The sequence below is a fragment of the Calypte anna genome, chromosome 4A (genome assembly GCF_003957555.1).
Source record: "Calypte anna isolate BGI_N300 chromosome 4A, bCalAnn1_v1.p, whole genome shotgun sequence".
NCBI classification, from domain to species: domain Eukaryota; kingdom Metazoa; phylum Chordata; class Aves; order Apodiformes; family Trochilidae; genus Calypte; species Calypte anna.
The window spans coordinates 28,578,521-28,599,347 of NC_044248.1; the positions used below are offsets into that span (position 1 = coordinate 28,578,521).

The 20,827-nt window shown below is 34.4% G+C and overlaps 1 protein-coding gene across 1 annotated transcript in view; it reads left to right on the forward strand.

The window, feature by feature from the left end:
* The window catches only part of NEK1 (NIMA related kinase 1), a 44,671-nt gene that overhangs the window by 1,520 nt on the left and 22,324 nt on the right, over window positions 1-20,827 (forward strand). The window contains exons 2-17 of the mRNA XM_030449695.1: window positions 1,021-1,169; window positions 1,257-1,353; window positions 3,445-3,542; window positions 5,102-5,185; window positions 5,629-5,696; window positions 5,815-5,901; window positions 6,988-7,042; window positions 8,307-8,507; window positions 11,344-11,404; window positions 12,496-12,653; window positions 13,741-13,800; window positions 13,946-13,993; window positions 14,086-14,160; window positions 17,316-17,494; window positions 17,577-17,708; window positions 20,304-20,406. Coding sequence (XP_030305555.1) covers window positions 1,021-1,169; window positions 1,257-1,353; window positions 3,445-3,542; window positions 5,102-5,185; window positions 5,629-5,696; window positions 5,815-5,901; window positions 6,988-7,042; window positions 8,307-8,507; window positions 11,344-11,404; window positions 12,496-12,653; window positions 13,741-13,800; window positions 13,946-13,993; window positions 14,086-14,160; window positions 17,316-17,494; window positions 17,577-17,708; window positions 20,304-20,406 — 1,655 coding nt within the window. The remainder of the gene's footprint in view (window positions 1-1,020; window positions 1,170-1,256; window positions 1,354-3,444; window positions 3,543-5,101; window positions 5,186-5,628; window positions 5,697-5,814; window positions 5,902-6,987; window positions 7,043-8,306; window positions 8,508-11,343; window positions 11,405-12,495; window positions 12,654-13,740; window positions 13,801-13,945; window positions 13,994-14,085; window positions 14,161-17,315; window positions 17,495-17,576; window positions 17,709-20,303; window positions 20,407-20,827) is intronic.

Sequence of the window (20,827 nt, forward strand, 5' to 3'; positions counted from 1 at the left end):
CTTGGAAGGCCAACGCCCTGTCAGTGCTGAGATCGTGTCTCAAGACTTGTATTTCCCATGCCGTGGGTAAAAACAAGCCATCTAACTAGTACAAAATGATATACCCTGCTTGACTGAACTGTGCCTTCTCGCTCACACGCTGCTTATTGATCGTTTATGTTTGTAGAGAACAGCGTTCAGTAGGAGCCCTAAATCACACCTAACGTACTTGATGTAGTTGTAGTACAGCATAGGTTATATTACAAACACAGCAGGCGTAGGACGAAAACTTAGTAAACCATGCAGCTCACTAGTGAGTTATTTTTATGAAAGTGTTTTTTAATATATAAACTTAAATACCATCAACATTCAGTTGAGTAATCTCTTCAATCTCAATAGGTAGTCAGTTGGTCAGTAGATTAGAAGCACTGATTTTCACCAATTCTAATGGATTTATTTTCTGTGTGACATGGAAAGACATCTAGGTTTTCAGTAAGGATTAAGCTCATACCTTTCTATATTGAATGATGATGCTAGACTTGATGGGGGATCTCTTAAATTCAGTCAATTTTTGGCTTTTTAATAGCAATGTTTGAAAATACTGGATCTAGTGCTTCTTAACAAACAGCACTTAGCACTTCTCCCCTTAATATAATAGTTCTTCCAAGTTAAGTTGAATGAAAGATTTTTAATCAGCTGACATAGCTTTATATGGTGTTTGTGTGCTAGCTGAATCAGAAGTTAATTGCACTGCTTGCTGTTTTTAAAGATAAACTGCATCATTTTCCTATACTGTCTCTCAAGATGAAACCAGTTTAGCAATTCAGCCCTTTTGCACACTGTACCTGATGTGTGACCCAACTGTACCTAAATGGAATTGAGATTAAGAGCTAGATGATTTGCAGAACTACAAAACACAGGATGCAACTGAGGAAGGCAAATGGATTGACATTTTGAGTAAGAAGAAAATGTAACGTTAACTGGCAGGCTAGATGACTAAGTATGGCTATCTAAAGCTTTTTTTGGCGTTTTTTCACCTAGCGCTCAAGCAAGGATGCCTTAAGAAGATAACCATGGATAAATACATTAAAGTGAGAAAGATTGGAGAAGGGTCCTTTGGGAAAGCAATTCTTGTCAAAGCTAAAGAAAATGGCCAGCAGTATGTTATTAAAGAAATAAACATCTCTAAGGTGAGTGATCATCATTGGTTTTTTTTTTAATTTCTTTTTTATTTGTATTCCTATTTGTTTCAAAAAATCATTATTTTCCTTCTGAAGATGTCAAATAAGGAGAGAGAAGAATCAAGGAGAGAAGTTGCTGTATTGGCTAATATGAAACATCCAAATATTGTCCTGTATAGAGAGTCATTTGAAGGTAAGATTTATTAATTAAGTAGAACCTGAAATAATGATAGTAACAATAGATAGTAGTATGTGCACTACTTAGTTGCCCATAGTGTGAAAATCAGTGCTTTTTTTCTCTTTTTAATCAGTCTTTTTCATACTGTCATAATTGCTTAACTTCTTTTTAGTTGTATTTTTTTTACAATTCCTCTCCACACTTGTTAATAATAGTAATAATTGAAAAAGTGCAACAATTAAACAGAAATATTCACATCTCTTCCTTACACACATCTGTTTAAATGAGAGGGTTGCATTCCCTTGTTTCTCCAGAGTCTGTCTTCTTGAATTCTTGCATATACACTAATGGCTTGAATGCCTGTGTATGTTAAATATGTATATGGTCTAAATCTGGCTATTGATAACCTAGCAACAGCAATTTTATCTCCACATTTGCTGCCTTAAAACACAATCTTCAGTAATTGCAATCATGTAATTGCTTTCAGAGCCAGAAAGATAGACTATTTGCTATTTGGGACTGTTTGCTTCATCAAGCTATGAATGAAGAAGCAATATAATTCCACAATTTTTTCACAGTGAATGTATTTGGAGATGAGCAGAACAAATAGTAGATGCCAAGAGCCTGTTGCATAAGTTAAAATACTATTATATAACCTAAATATTTTTTTGAGATACTGTTTAGAAACACTGCTCTTTTCTTTTTACCCTCCTTTCTTCCAACTTTTGTATACTTTTGATTGGGGGCTTTTAATTTTTCTATTTGTTAAATTATAATATATGCCATAGTCATACTGTACAGTCATAGTCTTCTCATTCATAAACCTGTGGTTCTGTTTTCTCTGTAATAGAGGCCCATTTTTTAAGACTTTATTTTTTCTTCTTAGTAGGTTGCTCCTATAATCTGTAATTCAAAATACTTCTTGTTGCATCATTATTGCTAAAGCATATTGACTTTAAGCATATGATTTGATTTATGAAAGAGACTTATTTCAGCAACAGGTCTGCAAGAAATACAGACACCTAGGATCATCTTTTAAAATAATACCAATTTTAAAGCTTAATTAAGGTACAAACAACTGTAAGCACAGAAGAAGATTCCTGGGTTTAATGTGTTGAAATAAAGATTTGGAAATGATTCTGTAGGGGTGAAACTTGAGATTATTTAATTCTACTTTATCTAGAGATTTTAAGTGCTGTGGCTAATTCTTTCATAAGTAAGACCTTTCAAGCAGCATGTGATACACTTTATTTATTTATTCGTCTCTTCTCAAAACCATGTCTAATACCTGGTTAGTATAGTTCTTGTGGCTTTACTAATGTACAATTTGCTTCCTCCAAATAATTTTTTGTTTGTTTGTTTGTTTTCATCAGTAACTGGAAAAGATTGCATTTGGGAACATCACTGTAACTTTGTATGGAATGTAATATGCAATATTATGTAATATATTCAAACTTTCTAGTGAATTGGAAGCTTGAATTGGATTTTTTGAAATCTCCCCAAATTAAATTTTAAAAAAGAGAAAGTAATTGTTTCCATCAACCATTGTCTACTGAAGTTTTATTACTGCTTTTCACTCTCTGAAATGAACTCTGTTGGGTATGAGAGCTGATGATTGTCACTTTGTTGCTCTTACAGCAAGTAGTACCTTGGCCAGGTAAAACTCCAAGAAAGAATTAGACAAATAGAGGCAACTCTTTGCCTTATATCAGAAGATCCTTTTTCTAGGGTAGGTGATCTATAAAATTATTGGAAGTAGGTTGATGAATGGTTTTATATTTCATTCATAAAATTATTGTCTTTGATTTCCTAGTGGTTTTGAACCCTATTTGCCCCCTATTTGGGGGCATTGGTTTTGCCAATGGAATATTTTGTCCCTCTCAAAATAGCCTGATGGTAATGGAAATGGGAAAATGATGTTGTGACACTTACTAAAAGCATAGTTACTTGAAGTTTGACAGAAGGACTAAAAAAGATACCTGAAGCTGCATGTATAAAGGTTAAAATTTCTGTTATTTTTTCTGTGACTGAGTGAAGCTATTTGGACAGATATGCTAAAGATGGGTCTTTTTTTTCTTTTTTAAATGCTTTGTATCTTATTTTCAGAAAATGGTTGTCTCTACATTGTGATGGATTACTGTGAAGGAGGAGACCTATTTAAAAAAATAAATGCCCAGAAAGGAATCTTATTCTCTGAAGATCAGGTAACAGTAAGCTGCTGCTGCAGTGTTTTGTTGCATTATACTTTATAATGAGTTTTAAATTATTTTGATTCAGTTTGGTAGATAGTTGCTTAACCTAAAAGGAGATTCTCAGATTGTGATTCTTGTTGCTGTCAGTTACACTATTATCTTCAAAGAGAAGAAGAAGAAAAAAGACAATGTAGCTGGAAATCCAGGGTTCTGTTACTTGGGATTTTGTCTGTATGTCTAAGATGCTTTAAAAATAGTTGGTTCTCTTGCAAAGTAAAGAAAATCTGAGAAGTGAAAAATACTGCAAGACAACATGATTATTTTGAAGCATTTGAAATTGTTGTGTGTTGGGTTTTCGTTAAAAGATGTAACAGCACAGGGTTTTTGGTTTGTAATGCTGGTTTTAATTTATTGAAGGACAAAATAACATACTTTGTAAGTATAATAATAGGAAATACAACAAACTGAAGTTTACCTAATTTGAAAGTTTTGTTTTCCATTAGAAAAAAAAATAACATTGGAAGTATACCATCAGATTTTCTTTTCCTGTGATGCTGATTATAAAGCTATTTGTACTGCGGGAGATTCTGGAAAAAAGGAGAGGGCTTTATATACTGATTTAATTAAGTTAAAATAGATTCTGTGGGATTCATTTTTTATTAGAACTGGCATATATATCCTTGTGTATCAATTGCTCCTGTGCTTTCGTGTCTGTACCAATTAGGATCTCAATTTACCTGTGGTTAGAAAGGCTTAGTAGTGTATTAGGTCTATTTGTGTTATTTTAGAATAGGGTAATCATGAAACTTTTGGAATATAATTTGTAAAATTTAGGATTTTCCTAATTTAAGGTCTTTAGTAAAAGAAAAAATTACAATGGAAAAGTGAAAATTGCACCTTGCATTATGCTGTACTTTTGACATGTACGTACATCTAAGTTGGGGATGTAAAACAACTACTCACGTGGAAAAGTTCTTGCCATTAGTCCCTTTTTATATTCTGTTTTTACAAATTTACAAAAAAAAAAAAAAGGATTTTGTTGGCCTGTTTGTAATCTTCTAGTTGTAGGTTGTTATGTTGCTGTTCGTATTTAAATCTGCTTTGTACTTTTTTAAGGTAATAGACATAAAATTACAGGGTGGTAAAATAGTTTTTTCTTTAAACATCAGTATTGCTTCTTAGCACTGTTGTTTAATGACTACAAGATGACTTGTATTGGTTACAGCTAAAATGCAATCTTTAAGATGCCAGTTCCATGTCTTAAACATTTTAGATAATCAAATTCATATTACATACTTTTGTTAGCTTTATAATACATAATGAAACTAGTAGTCTCAGGCTTAATATCTAATTTGAGTCACAGGTGTCTTCATCAAGAAGTTGGCATTATAGTGACAGTACTGTTACATTTTTAATTATTCTATAGTATAAATGACAGATTTGTGGGAAGAGTGAAATCTTGTGTTACAGTTATAAAATTGATAATATTTTAGTTATGTAAGTGAATATTATTTCATTTTATATTATTTCAGATTAAGAAATTCTCATGTTGAGTTTTCTTTTATATGTAGATTCTGGATTGGTTTGTACAAATCTGTCTAGCACTAAAACACATACATGATCGAAAAATCTTGCATCGGGACATAAAGTCACAGGTATGTAGGTAATTAATTTTAAACTAAATTTACTATCAAAGTAACTACTTGCTAGTGCAAGTTGGCAAAATATGGAAAATGGTCTTTTTGCGTAAATACTTCAAGTACTGGGAACGCTTTTTTTCTTCAGAGTCGTTGCAAAGAGGTTTATATGATATTTGCACAAACAGATGAGGCTGTTCGGGGAATCTACTCGAGTATTACTTGTATATTAATGTGTGGAACCAGAAAAGATAATATTTTATAATGTGTAATAGTGTTTAATTTTGATGAAGTGTGACTGAAATCTGCTGTTTTATAGTAGTTAATAACAGTACCGTTAGTGACTTCAGAGTGATAGAATGGTAGAAATCTTTATGCTTAGCAAAAACATATAGAGAACAAAAAGTGTGCAGTTCTGTGGATGTTTTAATTAACAGACTTCTTAAAATTTCTATATCAAGAATATATTTTTAACAAAAGATGGAACAATACAGCTGGGAGATTTTGGAATCGCCAGAGTCCTTAACAGGTAACTTGCTTTTGCTGCTGTTTTCTCTGTTAATCTAAATCTCTTTAATCTTCTAAAATGCAATCTGTACATATAATGTTAGTTTATTAGTTAATATTCATTCTTATTTTTTTCTTAGTACCGCTGAGTTGGCTCGCACTTGCATAGGAACACCATACTATTTGTCACCTGAAATATGTCAGAACAAACCTTACAACAATAAAAGGTACTAATAAGCATTTTATTAAACAGTTCTGGTAGGGAGGAGAAAATGAGTTCTTAGGAAATCCGAAGCTGTTGTACCACATGATTAACTGGTATTGGTTCATCGCTGACCAAGGAAGGCACTGAGTCTCACTGTGTAAGTGGGGCCTTTGTAGGTCTCTGCAGTACAAAGTCATATGATGCAGAGTTTATTTAGCTTAATGCTCCAAGTCCTAGATCTGTCTGTGTTCTTAGTTATGGCTCTGCTTTTGTCTATCTAGACAGTAGTTGTACTGGCTCAATTTTTGCAGTATGAATGTGAAAATGTGTTGAGGATGAAGTCACAGACATAGTAACTGGATTCTCTAAGCACATGCATAGGTAGGTGGCTCAGCTTGCTTCAGATCACAAAGTTATACAGATACTTTGCTTGTGCATTTGCTGACCTGGTAGTAGCCTGTATCTGGTAACAGCATCCCCAACATAATTAATGTAGTCATTATCAAGTTAGTTTTATGCTTCACTGAGCTCTGCATCCATTGCTGCTCTGAGTGCCTTATACAAATTTAATTTGATTTCTTAAAAAATCACAATTGAAAATTCTTTCAATTCCTTGTCCTTCATTTTCTCCTACGTGGGACTTACTGTCCAATGTTATTTTCACCAAATTTTGTAATCCTCTAATGAGTGAGGGTAAGGTCACTGTTGAACTCAGTAAATTGACTTGAAGAATTGTAGTGACTGAGCTGGATGGTGATTTTAGTTGGCTTTTTCTGTTGTTGTTCAATTCAAAGACCTCAAGCAATAGTATATAACAGAAAAAAAGCCTTTGTATTTTAGTCTAATTCCTCTGACTGGTGTGGTTCGAGTGAAAATATCTAAATAAAGTCTTGAGCTAAAATAAACCCATCTGATTTTCAGACTGGTCTTATTTTTGGTTGTTAATTTTTTTTTTTCCTTGAGGTTTTGTAGGATGCAAGGTACAAGGGAGCTTGTACATTATAAAAATACAGCCTTTAATTTTCAAGGGTAGGGTTCACAGACATACCAAACTAACTGGCAATGTTACACCTAGAACTAATACTTCCATATGTTCTCTTTGATACAGTGATATCTGGGCCCTTGGTTGTGTTCTCTATGAAATGTGCACCCTTAAACATGCGGTGAGTAGAAACATCTTGTTTCTTTAAAAGAATAGTGATTTCAAACAGGCATTTTCCTGATGTTATGCAAATGGGTTTCAGTTGATGAAAGCTTTTGTGGTGTCTGTTTAAAATTACTTTCAACGTTTTAATCTCTTTGCATACTGATCAACATTTCCCATCTCTTTTGGTTCATGCCAATCTCTCCAGAAACCTTAGAACTGTATGTTTTGTTTTCAGTGAAGGTTTTTAAGGAACTTTGTAATGTGAAAAAAATTGTTAGGTGCTATAACAAATGGTACTGTGAAAAGTGTTTTTCCAAACACTAGACGTTTTCATTGAAAGTGTGAACTTGGACTGTCAGCTTTTGTGCTGATGGATTAATTCATTTGATTTTCAACCAGAAATAGTTTTTACACAAAACTCTGAAGATTAAAGGAGTAGCTTTTTTGTGTGTGTGTTGTTTTGCATAATACATCTTTATCATCAACTTTCCAGTTATGAAAGGAAGAAAAAACATTTTTTCTGTCCTGTTTTGGTTGTGGGTTTTTTGGTGGTGGTGTTTTTTGTTTGTTTGTTTTTTTCCCCAATAGTTCTTTTTATGAAAAGTAAAAAAAAAAGATGAAAACATGAAAAACATAAGAAAAAGTTAAAGGGATAAGAATTTCATAACAAGCTTTTGTCATTTCTTATTGCTTGATTGTTTCTGAGGCAGCAATGCTGACAATGTTCCTTTCTGAGAGTTGATGAGAATAGGTTTTTTTCTGTGATATGGACTGTTACCCTTTAAGTGTTCAAAGGAATTGAAATGGTGTGCTCTGCTTCCTGGCATTAAGCCAAAGTGTAAACATTCTTTTGGATTTTACACTGAATGGGTGTAAATGCTTTACATTCTTTCATTTGAAATGTGGTTTCACTTAAAAGGACAGATGGTTGGAAGTGTTTGGAGAGGAGATCGAGCATATAGTTTTATAATTATTTTATCCTTAATTACATATCATTGTCAGTCTAGATCTGGAGGGAAATAATTATTTGTTAGCGAAATTAATATCTCTGTAGTATGAAATGTCTGTATTTTGATGTACTTGTAACCAGAACACTTGGCAGCAGAATATTTTAAACTGCTGATGTAGACTGTTGATGGCTGTGAAAATTTCTTTCATATGTTGGGGCAAGGAAATGTGTGTTGGTTTTTTTGTTGTTCTCTTCATCTTTATCTGTGATTCTGTATTACATGGGGACAAACAGTAATATTAAGTATCTGCTTTCTTCCTTATTGATACAGTTTGAAGCTGGTAACATGAAAAACTTGGTACTGAAGATAATCTCTGGACCTTTTCCTCCTGTTTCTATGCATTACTCCTATGACTTACGTAATCTGCTATCACAGTTATTCAAAAGAAATCCTAGGAATAGACCATCAGTAAACTCCATATTGGAGAAAAACTTCATAGCCAAAAGGGTTGAAAAATTTCTCACACCGCAGGTATGTAGTTTTAATTCTAATTTTGGTAAAAACATCACAGGATGTTACTTTTTATTCAGATGTTAATATACGACATGAGAAATCTGAGTGATGGTATTTCCTATAGCTTTTTTAGAGGGACTTTCATTTAAAGGAAACTGAGTTTTGCAACAAGGTGTTGATAGTTTCCATTAAGAAAACTTAATTGGCATTTTCTAAAGTGTGTTATTTTGAGGGGTTTTCTATGTAGTGAGGAATTAGGAGTGAGGTGTTGATATGTTCAGGTCAGATTTTTTCATGAAGTGGTGATGTCAGTGACTTCTTCATTCATGCTTTATCACCATTTCTTCAACCCATTTTTTACTTGGAATTTGTAATGGCTTGACAGCAAGTTCTGTGAAATATTGCTAAGTAAGCTAATCTTTAAATTTCTTGATGTTTTAATATATCTCATGTATATAACCTCAAAGAAGTTGCTCACTCTTCTGTTTAGAATCTGCTTGTGTCATTTGACATCTATACATGTCTTTTGAGTATAAATCTAATCAAAGGAGATGAAGAATGTCAAGTTAATTGAAGTACTTATATGAGGTAAATAAATACAGATAGAGAAAGAACACAGAGGAAATGAATGCAAAAGGACACCTCACTAGGTATAAAGAATTCTAATGGATTCTAGCCCACAACTACAGAAAATTCCCAAGAAGGCCATATATAACAGGAATTTCAATTGTATATGAACTATACATTCAACTAGTAATAGTTTAGATCAAGTCTAAGTTAAAATTCTAAGGTCTTTACAGATAAGTTTGCTCTAACTTTTACAGCAATAATAGTTTGACCTAATTTCATTTCCATTAGCTAGAATGGATATGAAATTTTTATTTGGACATAGTACTATAATTAGTGATAGACTACTATCAGATGATGGTACTGTTTGAATCTTTGCACAGATTTTGCCAACCAAATCACTAACATGTTTGAGTTGCTACCGAAACTTAACAAAAAAGCCCTGCACCCAGGAAGCACCTTTTACAGAATGTATCAATCACTGGTACATTTGTCCTCATCTGTGACACAGCTGTAATGCCTGTTTTCTTTCAATTTCATTCATGGCTTAATGCTGTTTTCCTCTGCTTTCCCTAGTCTAAGCTTAAGAGATCATCCATCTTCACCAAGCTGTAACTATTTCTGGAAAACTGCTCTTAAATGACAGAATCTATCATCTTCTAGTTTTATATAAATTCTTTTTTAATTTTCATAGTAACTAAGTTACGGGAAAGAGTGGATTTAAATTGGCATAAATTTTAAATATAGGGCTTTTTGAAAGCTAGAAGCATTGTGTTTCTTTTCTGTAAATAGCTGTGTAATTACAGAAGCATCACACTTCAGTTTTTACATCTCTCCACCCAAATTAAAGCCATATCACTGAAATACCATTGGTATGAGATTGTTCTCGTGTGTGGCTTCTTGCTCAGGGAATCTTTTGCTGACAGACTGTACAGGTTAAAAAGTTTCTCTGCCATCATGTGCAGCGTCCTAAGTTCTGCACTTTGGTTTGTGTTTTTTTCAGTTTTAACTCCTCAGCATTCATTGCAACTGACTGGTGGAATTTAAGCAAATAAATATTCTGTGCCTAGTTCAAGATTCTAAAAAGACTGTTACTTAACTGTGTAGTGCAACTATTCAATTAACATTGCTGTTAATTTTTGTCAGATTGTTACATAACACCTTCCTGGCATGCTCCCTCTCTAGAAAGGGGGTCTGTAGTATGGTCATTATCTGCCTGTACATAAGACTACCTAGGCTGTTAAAAACACCTTTGCAGTTCCCATCCTTTGCATATTCTGTATTGGTAGCACCAGCAATCTTAAGGTTGTTAGTTTTTACGCTCAGTAAGGCAGGTTTACTACTTTTTGCAGAAAGCATGAACTTTTTTTATTCTAAACCTTCTGCCTTGTATTCAGTTGTACCCCACTTATTATATTGAGATTATCATTTGCTGTCCTTATGTGTTTCTCTGCCTTCTCTGTAAAATCACGTGGTATTCCACACGCATTGCTTTACAGCTCGGCCATGTTTTTATAGACTGAAGAGCAAGCTCATTTATTTTTTTCACTGAAACTTCTCTATACTTCTAACTATCCTTGCTGCTCACGTTTAAACCTCTTATTTTTGCTACATGTTTTTGAGGTGTTGGGTTCAAAAATTCTTACAGTATTCAATATGATGTGAGATGATGTCCAATTCATGTTTCAGTGCTTTTTGTCTAGACTCCAGTTTTTCTACACTACTAAGGCTTTTTTTTTTTTAACATTTACTGTACTAATTTGATGTGCTTGATAGCACAATGTGTATGTTGTTCCTAGATATCCATATATGTAGTCATCTTCCCATTTTGAAAAGGATCGAGCAACTGAAAACAGCAAACATTTCTAAAGGACTATTTTTTGACATAAGCTGTCGGAGAATTTGAAGTGAAATTTGGACATTATACAGAAATCTAGAAGGAACTTGGCATAAAACTGTTCATGCTCACATTAGCTGTCTTTTAGATTGTTAGCTATGTCATTAATCGAGTAACATGTACAGTCAGACTAAATATTTTAAATTTTTTAAATTTTAAATTTTATTTTAAATTTTAATTTTATATTTTAAATTTTTTTTTAGTTACTTGAATAATTATGCCAACAGTATTTGAAAATGCTGAATCCAGCTTCATATTAATGTTAGTGACACTAAATTGAATATGTAAAGTTGAGTATTCATTTAGATTTAAGTTACAGTAAATCAGTATATACTATTAGTTAGATGCTTACTGGGAGTGACACTTTTTTTTTTTTTTTTTTTTTTTTAGCTTATTGCAGAGGAATTCAATCACAAAATCTTCCAGAAGTTTGGATCACATGCTGCATCAGGTAAGTGTTTTTCCTTTTAGCTCTGGCAATATCAATTTTATTTTATTTTGTTAGTTTTGGTATATTCTTATACTTGCTTCTACAAGTTTCAGGAAAAAAAGAAAGGGAAGCAATTTTCCCTTATGCCCCAGGGAGCTGGATTCAAGTTGAGTACAAGTGATGCAAGTGTACACTAGCATCCTGTAAAATTTTAGGTGTTTTTTCCTCTCACAGTACACTACACTTCTAAAATGTAAGGAGATTCTGAAGGCTGCAGGTATATATGTTATTTCTTTTTCCCATACTAATGACATATGAGTAAGGAGAGGCATTACTTCTTGTAATAATATTGGAGGTTTTGTTAAAGATTCCAGATTAAGCCCTGACTTCAGCCCAAAGTAGTAGAAATTCTACTCCTGGTGGCAAGGTAGATTGTGATTCACTTTTTCAGGGTGATCTTCCTTCATTTTCCTGTATTATTTTACCTTACATTTTCTTGCCTTATCTTTTTTGTTTTCTTTGTAGTTACCTTGAAGCTGTGACAAGTGCTTTAGTGTCTTTGGATAGCATTATATGTGTTCCACTGCTGTCCAGCTATTCTGTAGTAACAGAGCCCTGCTAGTACAGAATCAAATCCACAATATTGGCATATTTTCAGAAACTCTGTAGAGAAAGCAATATCCCTGAAGGCCACTGAAGCTCTTCAGGACTCATTTTCTGCTGTCATTGGTGTTCCAGGTTGTAGTCTGGTGTTAGTGGAGGGAGGCCTGTGTCTCCATTCTGCTAGGGTAACCTTTCCCTATATCTGTGACAACTGGATAATAAACCGTGGCAGCTACAATAACCTCAGTTCTCTAATTTAAAGTGAAATGTTGAGAGTGAAAGGCTAAGGGATTGTGTTCTGCTGTTTGTTACCAAGCTTGAAAATTAGATTACCTTTTTGGACAACTGGAGATATGGCATCTATGCAGCATCTCCTGTGAATGAAATGCTAGCAGTTTACTTGTTTCCCTCCAGCTTTGCTCTTCTAAGACCTTAGGAAAGGGAAATAACTTATACTGGCTAGCCTGTAGCTGTAAACCAGGTTTGGTTGTTGTTTATTGTTTGCTTAGCAAAAAGACCAGCTCAAGAACAAATACTGGCTTCAGTTGCACCAGCTCAGAAAATTACCAAACCTGCTGCAAAATATGGAGTGCCTTTAGGGATCAGGAAGTCTAGTGATGCACCTAAAAAGCCAAATGAGAAGAAGCTATTGGCTAAATCTAGACAGGTAAGAAGCTAAGTTACTTAAATGGAACTCTTTTACTCATGCTTATTTAAATGCTATGAAAATACTATGCATTCCTTTTCAAAATGCCTTTTAGGTGGACTCATGCATCTGCAGAGAAAGTAGGAAGAGTTTAAATGCTGGGCTTGTTTAATTATTGATTTTGTTAGATTGTTTATTTAGTTGGTTTTAATGTAATGATTTTCAGACACTGCTACTTTACGTTTGGTTTTTAATTCCACTGCTCAATTAGATTTGCTTTCCATGTTTTTAGTTCCTTTGTTGGTCTTGACCACTGCGTCTGTCGTTAGCCAATAGTCACTGGTGGCAGTGGCTGCTGACAGTGACTATTGGAATGCTTTCTCCTCTTCCACTGGTAACAAGGACTATGGTTGGTGGCCTAAGGAAAACCTAACAAATCTGTTCTTCAAATGAAATAGAATCTTAATATCTAAGGACCCTCAAAGACTTATAATAGCAAGAGATTGTAATGCAGAATCATATTGCCAGAGAAGAAACACGAAAACAAAACATTTAAAAGTTACTACCTTCAACTTTCAAGACAGAGCTTTTAATAGAGGATTAAAAAATACAGCAGTGTTTTCCCCTAGATCCTAGCAGTGCTTTTCATTTAAAACCTCCTTAGTAATTTATTTTTTAAAAACCCATTTTGCACCTACTAAGTAGTGGATTTAAGATACAAATTTTTTTTCTGATGAGAATTTTCCTCTCATTCTGGCATCGTGCTATCTAATTTGAGGTTTCATCTTTTACCCAGGCCTTTCCATCTCCAATGAAGAAAACTAATCCAGGAGAAAAAAGGAGGAAAATGTTTGAGGTATCATGAAATCATCTCTTGATTTTCAAACCAAGCGAAAGCTAAGTGCAGAGCAAGAATGAAAATATAAGACCTTCAAACTTTTCCTCCTTATCTTTTTTTCTAAACATTATGGAACAATGATTTTTTTAAAAAAAATTCTATTAATCTTCTTGGACATGCAGCAGCAGTTGGAGCACTGACCTATATTGACAGAGACTTGACAGAATAATGTCCCAGTAATAAAGACAAAATTTTATGCTTATTTTTCAGGAACCTTCAAAAAAGAAAAGGTTAGAATTGCCTGAAAAAGAAAAACGCCAGAGAGATCAGGTAGACAAGATTCTTGAGACTTTTTTTTCCACCCATCATAATTTTAATGAAATATCTTGTGGTGTAGTGTGTTATATGTTGTATAAGAATATAGAGTAGTTAAATTTCTCAATTGCTGAACATGCTTAATCCTTATATATTGCAGATCAGTTTACTGAAGGCAGATGAAATGAGAAGATTGGAAAAAGAAAGGGTAAAATATGTTCAAAATATGTTGATAGTGAAGCTTGATATTGATTTAGTGATTCCTTGAATTATGTTTTCCTGTATTGTTTTCTCCTTCAGATGGAACGAATAAACAGAGCCAGGGAACAAGGATGGAGGAATGTGCTTGGTTCAGGTGGAAGTGGTGATGTTAAGGTTGGCAGCAGATGCCGAAATGTGGTGTAGTCCCTCCTGCCTTTCATTGTCTGGCATGGTCTTCTCTTTTCAGAAAGATGTGCTCTTGGAGGTCTCCTCTTGGGGCTGCCTATTATTAATCTCTGATTGATTTAAGAGAAGCTGTATAACAGACTCTCTTCCCTGGCTTTTTGGAGATCATGCGCAATTTTTGCTTTTAGCACTTCCTAAATTTCTGAATCTCTTCTCTTTCTGCCAGCAATGTTTTTTTCATGCACCACTATTTTTTTTCCACTCCTCCTTTTGCTACTTTTGCTGTGCTGAATCTTTGCATGAGCAGCTTCTTTCACATTCAAGTTTGTTCTTGAATTCTTTTGTTGAAATTTTTTTCAAGGTTCTCATATTATGACAATCAACCTCATCCCCAGTATTAAACGCCTGCTTCTAAGCATACTTTGATCATTAGAAGCATAAAAGATAATGCTTGTATGTACTGATAAGTTGTTCAGGAGAGGGGTGAACAATGCTGAGTAAATCTAATTATTTTTTTTCTGAAAGCCATAAATTCTTAGCCATCCACATCTTTAGATAATTTGATTGCATACTTTGATCCGATTTCTGTGACGGTTTCTTTTTGTCTGTATGCTTGAGTTTCATGGAAACATCAGCTCTGGGCACTAGTCTTACGAAGTTATTTGAAAGGCTAGCTACTTTCTTCACATAAAGCCAGTGCAGGAACTTAAGTATTGTGGTGGTGTGAATCTATTTGACAATACACAATGGATTAAAACACAGCTATCTGTTGTGACTGTAGTGAGTCTTACAAAAATACTTGGCCTAGACATGTTTAGTATGGTTTTTGTAAACAAGCTCTGACTGAGCAGTAATGTCAAAGTGAATAGAGGTTTTCTTTTCTGTTTTTTCTACAAGAATATAAGGAATACACAAGTGCTTGACCAGGTTTCAGTAGCTGCTTATTAAGTATTATTTCAAAAGAGATAAAATTTTTATCTGTGCCATGCAAGTAAATATCAAAGCAAATTTAAGCATACCGGACTTAAAAAATTACCAGGTGCTGATTTAGTGGAAAAGCCAAAAAATGTCACTTGGTTCCTTTGCAGTCCTCTTTCTGACAGTGAAACTGGTAGGCACCAATACAAGCTTCAATGCAAAAGGAAACAGCAACAATTTCACATTTGTTTCAGAACTATATGTATTCCAAGAAACAGTCATCTTTCTGATTAACTTTTTGAATTTTATTGCAAGGTCCTTAAATACTGCAAAACATATAAGGTGTTCTAGCTACAGCTGCATCATTGCCAATATTCTTAGTCATCTGTGAAAACAGGTTCAGAGGCTGTGTATATTTTCAGTGAGGGTCAGTAGTGTAAAATGTCATGTCAAACATGCTTTTTAAAATCCATTAAAATGTGTTCAGATTGGATAGTTTAGTGGAAATCTTATTGCAGGTTGCCAAGTTCTTATCACTCTAGGTTTCCACATGCTATTACATAGTATTCTTTTCTCCAAAATTAAAACAGTGTTTCCAGCAACTCCCTGATGTCAAATATGTCAAATATGCTCATAGATTGACAGAAAAACAACTTAATAATTTAAATAAAATTAAGATAGCAATAATAGTAGGAATAACAAAATACACAAATTTATTATTCACAATGCAAATACTCACCACCTGCCAATCAATGCCTAGCCTGACCCTGGCTATCAGTATGAGTGGAGAGAAAATCCTGAAACAGCAATCCTGAAAGAGAGAGGGAGAACTTCCCTGACAACCCTCATTTGTGTGATAAGCATGACACTATATGATACTTCATTGACTAATTCAGGTCGGTTTCTCTGGCTATGCTTCCCTCAGCTTCATGTCCATCTGCACACTAGCAAGACATGGGAAGTTGAAAAGTCCTTGATTTCTTGGCAGCTACCAAAAACATCAGTTAAATTATCAACATTTTTCTCATATGAAATCCTGGATATACTGCAAAACACAGCACTAATCCAAAACACCTAGCTACTAAGAAGCATTAGCTCTATCCCAGCTCTAAACTGGGATAATTTGTATAGTAAATTATTTTTATTCAGATGGACTGCATACCTGCATGTTCACGTGAATGCCTGGAGAAATCTTTCCATTAATTTTCTGTCACATGGATTATGAGGAGTTACTGATGGGTGTTGAGCAACTGAAACTCAGAATGTGAACTTAATTGCATTGTCAAATATAATCTGTTCCAGAACTTTTAACTAGGCAGTCTTAAACCTGTTACATCTGCACTTACCTATTTGAATTTATTTTAAATACTTATGACTCTGGAAGGAACATTGATTCTACTGTTAAAACAAATTCCATGGATTCACTACCATGGGCTATTTACTTCCACCAGGTTTAAAGGGAACGTTGTTTTTTGTTTTTTGTTTTTTTGCATGTGCTGACAACCTTAACCTTGTTTTGCCAGTTTTACATTTTTTGCATCCATTCTTGGCTACTGCTGTACACAGCTGCTTGCAACAACATTATTTTTTTTTCATTTTCACATGAAGGTTCTGTAGGAATTCTGATTATTTGAGAATGACAGAATTTGCATAAAGCAGTAGCTTGTGGTAGATGCTGAAGCATTTCCATTCTAGTGATGAAAATGAATGGGAAGCATTCATTTGGGTTGGTAGCAATGGGGATTCTCAGGTAAATCTGCACTTAAACCCATTCAGCAACCTTATAAATGTTCTTAGCTGTGTCCAGCTTCATGAAAAAATGGGTATTTAGCTACAAATCACTCACTAGTACTTGAGCTAGTACTGCAATCACTTGTAGGTGTTGTGCTAAAACTTGAATTTTTGTCATGTAGAACATGCATGTCCAATTACACTTCCATGTATTTGTTACTAGTAGTTTCCAAAATGTGTGACAGATGTCCCATATGTAACCAGACTATTATCTGTGGGAAGTAAAATGCCTTGTTATTTTGGAGTGCTTACAGAAAAGTTTTTAGTTTAGCTATCTTGTTTGTAAAAATAGGGACTCGCTAGGAATAAAACCAGGACCAATTCAGAATTGTTGCAGGGCATATTAATATTTTTATTCTTCTTAAGAAGTGAAAATTGGAAGGGCTGTTAAGACTAGTATCTGAGATTTCCACCCTACCCCTTCTGATTTCCAGGCACCACATTATGGCGGTAGAGGTGGTGTTGGTCCTTCTCCTGTGTCTTCCAGAGGACAGTATGAGCACTATCATGCTATTTTTGACCAGATGCAACAGCAAAAGGAAAACATAAGAGTAGCTGAAGAGAGGGAAGCCAAATGGAGGGTGAAAGTACAAGGTCGAGAAGTTGTTGAAAGGTATGGTTACATTCCAGTAGAAGTTGTGTGTGGTCTGCTTTAGATTAAAGTAATGAAAGTTAATGTACATATTTATCTACAGAGGAATTCCACCTGGAATACGTCCAGGAGTTCCTAAGGGGCCTGCAGGTCATCACCATTTACCTGATGCTGGTGCAGTTAGGAAAAAAATGAAAAGATTGAAGGAGGTGTCTAAACAAGCCTATGCAAACAGGTTGGACTATGATAATCCATAAATCTGTCCCTATGTGTTAGATTCTTGTTCTGTGTCTTGTTTCATTTGGTAGTTGGACATACTTCAAAATCACTTTATCCTTGGTACTGTGCTGTCTGTTTGTGTGTTAGTCCCTCACAGACCACAATTCTTCTAGAACCAATTGAAACCTTGGCTTCCCCAATAGTGGAAAAATGTATTTTTAACAACTGTAAACTAGATTTCAGTCAAAATTCTTGGCTTACTGCAGTTGCAGATGACGTTATAAACCTCCTCCTTTATTTTTTTCATGGTTCCACTTTTTATTTTCCCTGCCAAGATGCTTCCTTCTCCTATCATTTAATTCTGACTTTCAAAATCTGAAGCAATAACATAGCATGTTCAACACTGATGTTGCAACTATGTAATCTACAAAGTATCTTTTAATTTCCTTACAGTGCTTTGGGCTTTTGAGAGGAAAATTCCTTCTCTTTGGTACAACACAGTGCTGTAATGTGTATTTTCCTAGCTGTTGTATTTGCAAATTTCCATCCTCCTCTATTTAGTGCAGAGCACTAAGTGTCACAACACTGTTTGCCTCCCACATATGACAATTTTAAATGATACTTTATTACACCTGGGTAAACTGTTTTAAAGGGGTTCAAATTGAAAGGAATTATAGTAGAGGGATTCAAATTATGAATCACGTGAAGATTGTGAAGGCTAAGTAATTCAGTATTTCTCAAATACATGGTCTTAGAAACACTCAGTGAAAATACTGTTCTGAAGTTTCAAAATAGGTAGAGATACCTGTTTTTTCTATTGATAAACTGTGTTGCCTTTAGCGCTAAACTGGGGTGCTGTTTCTTAGCATTTAAAATCTGATAAGTATTTGTACTTTATTATCTAAATGCAATTTTATTATCATAGCAGGTCTAGCAATATTTCTCTTCACTTATTCTTTCAGCTGGTGGTGAAATAAAAAGATAAGTGTTCAGGATGCTTAGCTCAAAAATTTAATTAATTCCAACTTTCTTGAAGGTACATAATTTTTGCGTATGTTGAAGAAGTTGAGAAATCTTCAATTTGCAAGGTTTCTGGTTACACTACCACAGCTAACATAAAGCTAAGTATATTCAGCATCAGCAAACTTTAAAAATTGTCTGTTGGAAATGCAGCCCAGGAGAAATGTAGTTAAAATAGTTTAGCAAAGTGAGTCGCACAGAGTAGGGAAAACCAGTTTCATAAAATTTAGTAGAAATAAATGTTTCCTGTGAATTTGGCTTGGGATAAATAGGTTTGCATTTTTTTGTTTGCTTTTTTCCTTGGAAAGCACCTTTGCTTCAACACCAACTTAGTTCATACGTAATTAACAGTAAAAATAATGTAGTGAGTCAAAATATTTGTTTCTTTATCAGTACACCTGTGTGAATCATCTTGCCTTTTCAGAGCAGCTACAGTACTGTTATTTCTATCTTTCTCTTAATGTATTGTAGCATATGGAGATATTTCATTTCCTTGTTGCTTGGGGTGGGGCTGAGCAGAGAGAAATTCCAGGTGCAATGGTGTTTAATTAGTGTGCTACTTCATTTTTTAATTAATAGCAATAGTTCCCGTATTGCAAAATTATTCTTTCTTTTACTGTCTCAACCTGAAGGGCTATTGCTGTCATCTTGTTCCAATGTCTTCCTGCGTGTTAAACCCTCAATTCTCCCCAGCCAAGCCTGCTTACAAGAACCTTAGAAAGGGGATTGCTTCATCACTCTTCCATCAGTTAGAATATCTTGCACCATTTCTCAGTGGCATCTTCGGTTTTTTTCTTTGGTTTGGTTTGGATTTTTTGTTTTGTTTTAACAGAAAGCTTCCTCTGTGTCTACTTCTAACCAATCTGTCAGAAACTCATTTCTCTACAAAACTACCATATGTATGTACTAGGAGACTTGCCACATGCTCAGTTGCAGTAACTTGAGCACAACGTTCGTGTCTACCCAGCCAGGTCTGTGACCTGGGGTGGAACATTTGAAAAACATCATGTTCTGATGTGTAAGAAAATTCCTTCATGATGCCTTTGAAAACAAACAAAAATGCCTCAACATCCCCCAGAGAATTTACCAGAGCACTTTGAGGATTAGTAGCACTGTACTAATTATTTAAGTGGTAAAAGCTCTTACTCTACACATAGCTCAATCTTGCTGTGTTATTGGCCTTATTGACTGGCTCATTCAATGAGTTTTTCACATCTGTCTTGGGAAGCCTTGAAGGAATCTTCTTTTTCCCAAATTATAACAATCATGAAACATTTTCATAAATAATCTCACAAAGATCGTGTTTTGACATTAATTTTTTTTTGTTTTGATGACCAGGATCTGAAAGTACAACATGGTGTTTTGTTCTGATTTTTTTTTTCCAAGCATTCTTTTGACTTAATTGAACCTATTTTTCCCCATTTTGTGCAAGTTTTGTATTTTGTCTAGAAAAAGCCATTTTTTGAAGATGCCTTACTCATAGAAAGTTACATTTTTGTGTGTGTGTCCTAGTTAGAATAAATGTAGGGGGAGAGGAGTGTTGAGTTGTATTTCAGAGAATTTAATCTTGGTGTGTGTTGAATTTACTCAGGCAAAAAGGATGGATATCTGCAGATAGAGCAAAGCAAGTTGAAGAATTTTGGCAACGAAAGAGAGAAGCCATGGAAAACAAAGCTCGAGCTGAGGGACACATGGTATGAAATCCAGTCTTCCTATATTTATTCCTGCTTCAGCATGCCTTATGAATCATCATAACTATGAAATACGGACTAAATATTTTCCTTAAGCATAAAAAAAAAAAAAAAAAAAGAGAATGAGAGGTAGGTTTTTGTGTTTTGTTATTACAGGTAAGGTAATACCTGTCAAGGTTGATGTTTCTAAGACTTCTATTCTTTAGATATTAACTAGTGGGCTGTGTCACAAAGGGTTCTTTTTTCTTTATGCTTGCGGTTCCAAAGTCAATATTGCTTTAGGAAGTTTGTTTTTCAGTAAAGTAATCTTGGAAATTACTGGTTTGCATTAGGACTTTGTGTGTGTGAACTATGTGATCTTGTAATGGGGAGAGTCTGGGTTTTTTGAGTGCTTTTCCACACTGATCATATACAACTAAGTTAA